The sequence below is a fragment of the Megascapheus bottae genome, chromosome 30, assembly GCF_031878675.1.
Source record: "Megascapheus bottae isolate mThoBot1 chromosome 30, mThoBot2.hap1, whole genome shotgun sequence".
Lineage (NCBI taxonomy): Eukaryota > Metazoa > Chordata > Mammalia > Rodentia > Geomyidae > Megascapheus > Megascapheus bottae.
The window spans coordinates 12,695,680-12,706,079 of NC_143538.1; the positions used below are offsets into that span (position 1 = coordinate 12,695,680).

Here is a 10,400-nt window from a genome sequence, read left to right on the forward strand (position 1 = left end):
ACCATTTATTTCGGGGAAGGTGCACCCCAAGAGGAACAGCGAAACCCAGAAAGGTCAAAGGGTCCTGGAGTCCAGGTCTCCTCCTAATCCCTCCTGCAGACACACTGCGCCTGCGTCTTCCGTGGACTATGGGAGACTACACCTGAAGTGAACACTAGACTGAGAGCCCAGGGGGTCCGAGAGCCCAGGGGTCTGAGCTGACTGCCAGGCCAGGCTCTGGATAGCTCAGAGGACCGCCATGAGTGCCAACTAGGACGCCAACCTGGGCTTGACCCGAGTGTGTGTGTGTGTCCCTTCCAAGGAATTGATCTGGTCATCGACACTCTCCTGAGGTCTCAGGAGGACATTCCTCAAGGTGGCTCCAGGCCGAGATCTGAACTAAGTTGTCTGACTTGAGACTTTTTAAGTTTCTAATCACCCCAACATGCTTAAATCAGGAACAGAAAGGAGCCTGGCTGGGCGTCGGTGGCTCACACCCACCTGTCATCTCAGGAGGCTGCCGGCAGGGCCAGGAAAGTCTGAGACTCTCATCTCCAGTTAACCGCCAGCATCCTGCAAACGGTGCTGTGGCTCCTCGAGAGAGGGCTAGCCTTGAGCAAAATAAAGAAATAAACAGTCCCAGGAGGGGCAGGGGCAGCAGCAGCTGCACTATTATTTGTACTATTATTGCTGGCCCTTTGGACTTCGGTCAAGAAAAGCAACTCCAGGGGGTGATGGTTAGAACTTTGCCCAGAGAAGTCCCAGACGAGGGGCTCCACCCCGGGGCTGAACTGATTCCGGCTGTAGTGGCAGCCTATAGTGTCACCAGCTCCCCAGTTTCTTGGGCCTGGTGATCACTACCCACACTTGGCAACCTCCCCTCCCCCTGCAGCAGGGCTGGGGCACAGTCAACACAACCACGTTTCAATCAACACGCCAGGCCAGTGGTGTAAAAGCATCAACCTTCTTGGGTTTCTTTGTTCTCTTTGCAGAGGAAATGGAAATGCCAAGGGGAAAGTCAGCAGCGTCAGGGCCTCCTGGCATTCTCCGGGGCACCCTTGTGCCAGGCGACAGCAGCAGGCCCGGGTGGGCCGGGCGGGTGGCAGAGGTGAGTCAGGACCCCACCGCCTCCCTCCGTTATTAAACTGTCTGCAGTCAGACTGGCAGCAGGACCGGGCGTGGGCGGACACCAACACCCGTTAATCCCATTTCCAAGAAGGACGAGGCTGGAACCATTCCGAGGGAGAACAGAAGTGTATTTTTGGAGGTGTCAGTGAGCCCTGCGGTGCAGAGGCAGCAGGGCCCTGGGCCGCCCATCCAGGAGCTGTCTCCTGCATCTCCCACAATCCCCTGGCCCAGGGCAAGGGCCACGTGGCCTGCTTGGCTGGCCCGGGGCCCGGCCGGACACCCAGGATGTGGAATGTAGTGTGCAGAGAAGCCGGGGAGACCGGAGGTCCCCAAGAACCAACCCAGAGAGCTAGGGGCCGGGGAGGGGCGTTGTCCACTCGAGACCTGCCCTGCTCCTGGGTTCCTGAGAAAATGGGATGGCAGGGGGTGGGTGCAGGGACTTGTTGAGGTTGGAGGGCAAGAGAGGAAAGGAGAGAGGGAAGGAAGGAGGGAGGGAGTGAGGGCAAGCCCCCCCCCACGACCCCAGCCCCTGTAGTCACAGGAGGGCTGGGAAGGCAGCAGGCTACACAGTGCAGCAGGGCTGGGAGAGAGGCGGGGTTAGCAAGACCCCATCTCAACAAACAAGTCAGGCAGGCAGCACAGCCCTCTGCAGCCGCTAACAGCCCAGCAGCTCCAGGCGCAGCGTGATGCGATTATGCCAGGCCACGGGCAGGACCCGGATAAAGCGGGCCAGGAAGGGCGTCTCGAACACGTTCTTCTTGTGGGAGTAGTTGTCCGAGTTGCCAGGGAAAATCTGGGGGGCAGACAGGATGGTGTCAGGAGAGTCCCCAGAGCGGGCCCCACGCGGGGAGCCCCAGGCCCTGCCCCCAGGGCACCACCACAGACGCCCACCTTGCTCTCCGTGGCCCCCGCCTCCTTGTACTCAGTCCAGATCTCGCCGTTGTCACTGTAGGCCACCTTGTAGGCGGCCACGTACTGGATGTGGCCAAAGTCACGGGCCCCCTGGGTGACGATGCCAGTCACCTGCTTCTGGGAGCCCAGGTCGACCTACAGGAGAAACAGACGCATCATCTCCACTTGGGCTGCGCCCTTGAGGCCAGAGGCAACCTCCCTGGCCTCAGTTTTTTTCATCTGTACAGTGGGCATGAGGATACTTGCAATCCCAACACTGGTAAGGCTGGAGCAGGAGGACCGCAGGCAAGAGGCCAGCCCGTGAGACACAGCCAGACTTCACCCGCAAGAGGCAAGGGCTGGATCCCAGGGACCGGAGGACACGAGATCAGAAGGATGGAAGACTGAGACCAGCCCCAGCAAAAAGTCAGCAAGAACCCATTTCAACAGACGAGCCAAGTACGGTGGCATTTTCCTATCGCCCCCTGTACACTGTGGGAGTAACTAGAAGGACTGCAGTTGGTGGTGGCCTGGAAAAATCGAGACTCTAAAGCAAAAAAAAAAAAAAAAAAAAAAAAAAAGGCTGAAAATGAAGCTCAAATGATCATGTGTATGAGTTCAAACCCCAACACCGACAAAAGAAAAACCAGCCAGCAAGAACTAGAAGGGCAACTTGGTGGTAAAGTGCTTTCTAGAAACATGCAAGGCCTAGAGTTCAATCCCCGGCACTGCAAAGAAAAATACTTTTCTTAATTAAAAAATAAAACGTAGCCTACCCTAGATACTCAGGAGGCTGAGATCTGAGCATCAACAGTTCAAAGCCAGCTCGGGCAAGAACGTCCAAGAGACTCTTACCTCCAATTAATCAGCAGAAGGGCCGGAAGTAGGGGCCGGGAGTTGGGCCTAGACTTGGAGTGCCTGCCTAGCACACATGAAGACCCGGGTTCGATTCCTCAGTACCATATACATAGAAAAGCCAGAAGTGGTGCTGAGGCTCAAGTGGTAGAGCTCTAGCCTTGAGAAAGCCCAAGGACAGTGCTCAGGCCCTGAGCTCAAGCCCAGGACTGGCCAAAAAAAAAAAGCCAGTAGAGCTGTGACTCAAGTGGAAGGGTGCCAGCCTTGATAACAAAGCAGCTCAGGGACAGCACCCAGGCCCTGAGTTATGAGACACACACGCACGCACGCACGCGCGCGCACACATACACATACACATACACACACACACACACACACACACACACACACACACTCACTTTCACACAGTTACAGGTGATGCAAGCAGGAGTCAGTTGAGGAAAACAAAGCTTTTTCTGAAAGCTCTTGGGGGGCCGGCCGTCACCCCAAGCCCAGCTGGGGCACAGCAGGCCCCAGCGTGACCCACCTGCAGCCACTCGTCGGCATCGTTGCCCTGGGCAGCCCAGGCATTGAACTTGCCCTGCCGGTCCAGCCGCCCATAGAAGGGGTACCAGCCGAAGGCACGCAGGCCCAGCATCTTGTAGCTGCTGGAAGCTGTGATCTGCCTGTCCGGGATGCTTCCGTTCTTCAGGCCCAGGTATCCCGAGCATCCTGCAGCCAGGGAGACTGTCATTGCCACCTCTGGGCCTCAACACCCAGCTCCCCACCCACCCTGGCCCTGGCATCTTCATTTATTATTATTATTATTGGTGATGGTTGTAGGACTTGAACTCTGGGCCCGGGCGCTGTCCCTGAGCTCTTCCGCTCAAAGCAAGTGTTCTACCACTTTGAGGCACGATGCCACTCGTTTTCTGGTGGTTAACTGGAGATTAGGAGTCTCACAGACTTTCCCGCCTGGGCTGGCTTTGAACCGAGATCCTCAGATCTCGGCCTCCTGAGTAGCTAGGATGACGATATGAGCCGCCAGCCCCCGGATACAAGTCTGATCTTCTAGGAAGTCATTGCTGGCCCATAGAGTTCATGGCCCACCACCGCCAGCGGTCTGGTTGGCTCTGGCCCCAGTGGACTTCCTTCCATCCATCCTGTCTCAGGACTTTTGCACTTGCAGCTTCTGTATCTGGAAAGTGCTCTCCGAGTTTTTCAAGACCTTCCATGGCTTCATTCAAGCTTCCACCCAGAGCCCAGTCCACAACACAATCCCCAGCCCTGCTAAATGGGTCTCCAAGCTCTTGGGAGCTCTCAAACCTCCCCTTTGCAACTGCTCCAGAGCAGGCCTCCCTCACCAGAATGCAAATCCCATGAGGTGGGGAGAGGGATCCCCAAAGAGGCACTATTTACTATTAACTGTTCAGTTAAATAGTTAATCAGGCCCCAGTGGATTTCTGGGACTTGACCTAAGGCATAGCCATGACATGCAAGCATGCCCACACAGGGACAAGAAGCCTAGCATGCTCTGCTGTCCCCAAACCAGCCAGCAGGTGGCACTGTGGCTTCAAAGAAAGAAAAAGAACTTCCTTTCCTTCAAGGGGAAAGGGTGTTGAGGGGTTTGACCAAGCCATGCCCCCAACCAGCTTTCCTGGTGTGTTGAGGCCTGTCCCTCCCTGGTCCCCAGTCTGCCCAGAATCTCTGCTGAGGCAGCGAGAAGAACCAAGTTGCACGGTGGGTCAGGACCTACCCTGAGTCTGCACCCTGACAAACGAGGGGCCTGGGGTCTGTCCCCATCTTCATGTACCTACCAGCTCTCACAGAAGATCTGTCTGTGTGCTCTGCATGCTTACATTCACAATACAGTCGGTTCTCTGCCATTGGGGAGCTTGCCCTTGCAAAAACACAACTACCTGCCACCCCAGAAATCAACCTGAACGAGGAATACTGAAAAATCAGGCAGCTGTGGCAACTCGTGCTCATAACCCTAGCTCCTTCAAGGCTGAGATGTGGAGAATTGCAGTTCAAGGCCAGCCCAGGCAGAAAACTCTGCAAGATTATCTCCAATAAGCCAGCAAAAAGGCAAATTCAAGCTTGAGGCCCTGAGTTCAAACCCTGGCCCAGGCACAAAGAGAAAAAAAAAAAAAACAGAAACCGTTTGAAAACTACTTCACCAACCAGACTGCCCAGGAACAGGCAAGCGGCCTGGTATGTGTCTCCTGGGTGGCTCACCCCGGCACCACCGATGACAGAGGCCAGGGTCCGAGACGGCTCGTCCAGACTCACCATTCAACTCGCAGCCCACGAGCTCGAAGCGGAGGGTGCAGCCCCGGTGGCAGGCCACGGGGAAGAGCCGCACGTACTGCGTCTCCAGGGGGACCTCGAACATGTTGACCTTCAGACTGTTGTTGTCCATGTTGCCCGAAAACTCCTAGGAGAGAAGAACTGGGCTGGAGGTGCAGTTCGGGCCGAGGGGCCTGGAGGCAGATCAAGACTGGGGGGTGGGGAGCTGCAGGGGCTCCAGTATCAGCCTTCAATTCGAGTTCTCCTTTGTTCACCTCCCTGGACCAGCCCTGGCAAAAACCACACAGGGCCACCCACCTACCACCCCTGGAGGGGCCTGAGTGCCCATCAACACAGGACACGTGCCCACGAGGACATGACTGCCCTGTATCCTTGAGCACTGTGCAGCCTGCACCACCGTCCACAGTGGTCCTGAAGACACGGAACAAAACCCAGCCCCACGGCAACCAGCGCCCAAGCCTCTCTCGCCTCACCCATAAAGTGCAGCCCGGAAAAACCCTGGATTTCTGTTTCTAGAAACCAGGAGAAGCTCACCACAGGGCCCCCACCCACCCAGAACGCTTTGGGGGCCCCCAGGGTGTGCTGACAGGCTCTTCATCAGGCTCCTCACGGGGCTACCTTGTCTGCAGACCCGTCTTCATTCTGGATGAACTGGAACTTGCGTCCATCGAGGCTGTAGGCCACCTTGAAGGCCTTCAGATACTCGGAAGTCCCCGCTCGGCTGGCACCCTGCGTCACCACGCCTGTCACCCTCATCTTCCGAAGCAGATTCACCTGGACCAGGACCCGGGGGACACAGCCATCAGCTCCTGGGTCCTTTCACCCACTTGGGAGAGGGACAACCAGCAGAACCAGAGGGGTAGCTGGGCATATTCCCTGCTAAGGGCAGGGGGAGGGGGAGGGAGCCTTACCCCTCCCTGGAGGCCTCTCTCTTCCCCAAGGACCCCTCTCCTCTCTGGGGGAGCCCCACAGCTAGGGGCTGACTGTCCCTTATCCTGCCCCTGCTGGCTAATTACGGGCCCTCTGCAGTGGTCATCTAAGACGTGGAGGCCCCCAGGGCCAGCACGCCTCACCCACGCCCCCTCTCTCCCTGGCCCCATCTGGCCAGTCTCCACTCTCCATACCTGGATCCAGGGCTTCTTGTCGTAGTTGCTGGCCGTCCAGGCGTTGACCAGGCCGCTGCGCCGCAGGCGGGCCAGCTCAGGGCCCCAGCGCTGCAGGCCCAGGAAGCCCAAGTGCACCGAGGAAGCTGAGATCTGCGAGTCGCTGATGGCGCCCCCCTCCATGCCCAGAGGCATGGCGCAGGGGACAGAGGGATGGGCAGCCAGGGGGCTCCCTTGTGAGTTCCAGGGCTCCCCTGGGGACAGAGCAAAGGGGCCTCTGCAGGGGACCAGGTCAGGGGACACCTCAGATCCTCCCTTTGGGAGCGGGGGGGGGGGGGGGGGGGAGAGGGTGGCCAGTAGGGCAAGGAACCCCTGACAAAGCCACAAGTGTGCCTAGAGTTTGCTAGAACCACCTCGCAGGAGCCAATCCCATTCAGAGGTCTCCTGGGTCCCACCCACCTTCCTCTGTCCAGTCCTGGCCTGGCCAGCTGCCTCTGTGTCCCACAAGTGGGCACTAGACACCCAGATGCAACATGTTAGGTGGGGGCCCAAGGAGCAGGGACCGGCCCAGGTCTGTCTCCAGGATGGGCCTCACCACCAGGCCCGCCCCAAGGACCCAAATAAGGAAACAGAGGGACCAACAGGCCACGAGGGACTGTAAATGCCTGTGGGGTCCCCAGCCATGCCCCAGCCCTGGCCATGCAGCCTGGTAGACCCAGGCTAGGAAGCTGGAGGAAGAATGGCCGAGAGAGCAGGGGGGTTGGTAATTCCTACTCAAATCCCCTCCCCCCCACACACACACAGTAATGAGCTCTACCTGCCCTCCCTCACCCCCACCCTGAGCCCAGGGGCTCCACTTGCCTAGAAACACTATTCATCCTTCCATTGGTAAGCAGGTCTTAAGCTCTACGCCAGTCCTAGCTGGCTGGCTCCTAGACTCAGGAAACAGCACCCCATGGCCTGGGGTCACCTGGTACTTACGGGTCTCGCAGTGGGTGCCTGAGTAGCCGCGCGGGCACCGGCAGATGTAAGAGATGAAGACATCCCCTCGGAGCCCGTCCCTGGCCACCTGGCACTCAGCATCATGGTGACAGGGGTTTGGGGAGCAGGGACCTGAAAACAAGGAAGCGGGGAAGGTGGGCAGATAAGGGGTGCTCTGCCCATTCCCCTCCCCCCAGTCTGCCTGCTGTGTCCCCCATTCTGGGTCAGGACCCTTACCTTTCTCGGTCTCATTGCAGATGGGGCCCGTGAAGCCCTGGGGGCAGAGGCAGTAGAAAGACGCACCGTCTTGGCCATTCAAGCAGGTCCCACCGTTCAGGCATAGGCTGGAGTCACAGAAGTCCCCTGAAAGGCAGCCCAGACCCCATCAGGCTACCCACGCCCAGGCCCAGCAAGGCCCGCGTGCTTTCAAGCCAGGAAGCCAGTGGGAGGGAGGAAGGCCCGACCACAGGGCCACCAGAGGTGACCACGGCAGTTACACAGACCAGAGGGGACACTGGAGCACGGTCTAAACGACAGAAGGGAGGTGAGGACAGGCAGAGGAATGTGGAACAATCTGGAGAAAAAACAGACCCACAGGAGGTCGGCCTAAGAGAGAATGGTGGGCTGAGGCCAAACCTGGAGAGGTTAGGGGAGGGAAGAAGTGCAGAGTTCACCCCTTTCAGGCTGGCAGGAGGGATCGGAGTCACACCCTCAGGGGACCTCAGGGGACCCTCCCAGGGCATCATCAAAAACACACATACCGCTCACACACCCCCCCTCAGGTTAGAGCAGGAAGCCAGGGCTGAAAGGCTCACCTGCAGAGAAGGGGTGGGGAGGGCGTGGTGGCTGCCACTGGGCCCCCTAGGAGACTGGGGACAGCGAGGTCGAGGTGGGGAGGAAGGAGAGAAGCAGAACTGGAGAGCCACCTCCAGCAGTGGCTAAGGGGGTGGGAGGGGCCTGGAGGGGCTGCCAAGGCTTCCAGGTGTGCGGTCAGCGGCGGTGGTGTCCATAGGCCAGGCTGTGGTGTCACCCTCACCCCCATACAGGAACCCTCAGACTGCTGGTTCTAGCCCTGGCCCCCTGCGGGCTCTGGGGCTCAACCAGTGGAGGTCCCCAAGTACCCACAGGCAACCCTAAGTAGGGAGGAGCAGCCCTCTGGGAGTCGCAGGAGCCTGGGGCCTTCGGGAGCTTAAGGCGGCTCTCCAAGAGCTCTTAGCCATCGACCCCGCAGACCCCCGACAGGACCCGGGCTCCACGCCCCAACAAGGCCCCTCCAGCCCTGAGGGGAAGGGGAAGAGGGAAAGGTGTCCCTCCAGGCCCCGCGCAGACGGGGGCTGGGTCCTCGGGGCCCCCGTGCGCCCCGCTCCTCCGGGCAGCGGGGCCGGGCGGGAGGCGAGCTCAGACTGGAGCAGGACGGCGGAGCCCGGGCCGCGGCGCCCCCTCGGGCCCCGGCCCGCCCTTCCCGGTGGAGAGGAGAGCCCGGAGGCGGCCCCGGGGGCCTGGGAGCGGGGGAGGAGGCCCGGAAGACAGGGCGCGGCGGACCAAGGCCAGCGCCTGGAGGCGCCGGCGCCGCCCCCCGCCCCCGCCCCCTCCGCCCCAGGGTGCACCTCGCCGCCGCCCGGCCCCACTCCACGAGTGGGGCCCCGGAATCCCCGACGGCCTCACTTCACAGACGGGAAAAGAGAGGCTCGGGCCGCGGATTCCTTTGTTGTGTGTAAGGCTCATCTCTGGGGGCGGCGGCGGGGCGGCCGGCGCCGGGCTCCCCCGCGGCCCGCAGAGCCCCGCGCACCGCGGAGGCCGAGGGCGCCCGGGTCCGCGGCCCGGCCGGGCAGCGCCCAGCCCCCGGCCAAGTCCGCCCCTCGTGGAGGTGGCGGGAGGCGCCGCGAGGGTCTTACCGGAGTCGGCCAGGAGGCCGGAGGCGCAGAGCAGCGCGCCGCACAGCGCGGCCAGCACGCGGGGCCCCGGCATGCTGGGGACACCGGGACGGGACAGCACGGACTGACTGAGACGGAAGCACGGCGGGACCTAGTCTCGCGCCTCCAGGGGCGGACCGTATAAATACGGCCGTTCAGCCCCGCCCACCGACTCCGCCCAGGCCAATCAGAAGTGGGCTGGGGCGTGGCCTAGCTGTTTGGGGCGTGGCTGTACGGGGGCGGGGTGAGCCGATGGGGCAGAACTGAGCTGGATGGGGCGGGGTTGTGGGCGTGGTCAGTGTTGTAGGGGCGTGGTTTAGAGGCCGGGTGGGCGGGGCTTGACTACTTGGGGTGGGCAGATGAGGGCCACAGAGGTCTGTGGCCCCGCCTTCAAAACCTGGGAGTGGGTGTGGCTCCGGCTCAGGGGCAGAATGCCTGCTTGCTTAGCAAGCTGCAAACCCTGGCTGGATTCCAGTGTTCCGCACAGTGAAAACAAACAAAAAAAAGAAAAAAAAAGGCTGTGGGAGAGAATGATGAAAGAGATGACACTGATCCAAATGCATTACATTCATGAGCTGCTTTATCCTATGGCAGCTCCTCTGTACAGCTACTGACAGATAATATATAAGTAAATATAAAGTTCACATGCATAGATAAGAGGCTAGGTGTATGGGCTGGGAGTTTGGCCTAGTGGTAGAGTGTTTGCCTAGCATGCACAAAGACCTGGGTTTGATTCTTCAGTGCCATATACATAGAAAAAAGTTGGAAGTGGTGCTATGGCTCAAGTGGTAGAGCACCAGCCTTGAGAAAAAGTCCAAGGACAGTGCTGAAGCTGTGGGTCAAGTGGTAGAGTGGTAGCTTTGAGTGAAAAGACTCAGGGACAGTGTTCAGACATTAATACCAACACACACACACACAGTAAGATGTTTCAGAAGCAGACAAACTCAAGTTAAGACCACAGTGTATGTCATTTATCGACTTGGCAAGCTTTGAGTTGCTAACAGTTCTGTCTGCACTGAGGTGACAGGCCCAGGCTTGAGTTGGCTCAACTTCTCTCTTTGGTTAAGACCAATCAAAACGACAAATGCCCGGAGGATAAGACCCTGGAGTTCTGGCTTCAGGCATCTGTTCTTCTGAGCCTCACATGTAAGCAACATTTGCAATAACACAGGGCCACAGCATTAGGAAACACAAAAAGACCAAAAAAGGAATCAGACGCCAGTCTCTGTAAAGATTCCAAACAAAATATTTTAGAACTCGA

General features: G+C 59.2%; 1 protein-coding gene across 1 annotated transcript; it reads right to left on the reverse strand.

Moving 5' to 3' along the window:
• Window positions 1-1,276: 1,276 nt before the first annotated feature.
• Window positions 1,277-9,245, reverse strand: Mfge8 (milk fat globule EGF and factor V/VIII domain containing). The gene is made up of 9 exons (XM_090321825.1): window positions 9,122-9,245; window positions 7,464-7,589; window positions 7,227-7,358; window positions 6,267-6,499; window positions 5,761-5,916; window positions 5,125-5,269; window positions 3,380-3,564; window positions 1,999-2,154; window positions 1,277-1,900 (listed from the first exon to the last, which is right to left on the reverse strand). Exons 1-9 carry the CDS (start codon window positions 9,192-9,194, stop codon window positions 1,763-1,765), a joined length of 1,344 nt encoding a protein of 447 aa, XP_090177951.1. The 5' UTR covers window positions 9,195-9,245; the 3' UTR covers window positions 1,277-1,762.
• Between the last annotated feature and the right edge of the window lie 1,155 nt (window positions 9,246-10,400).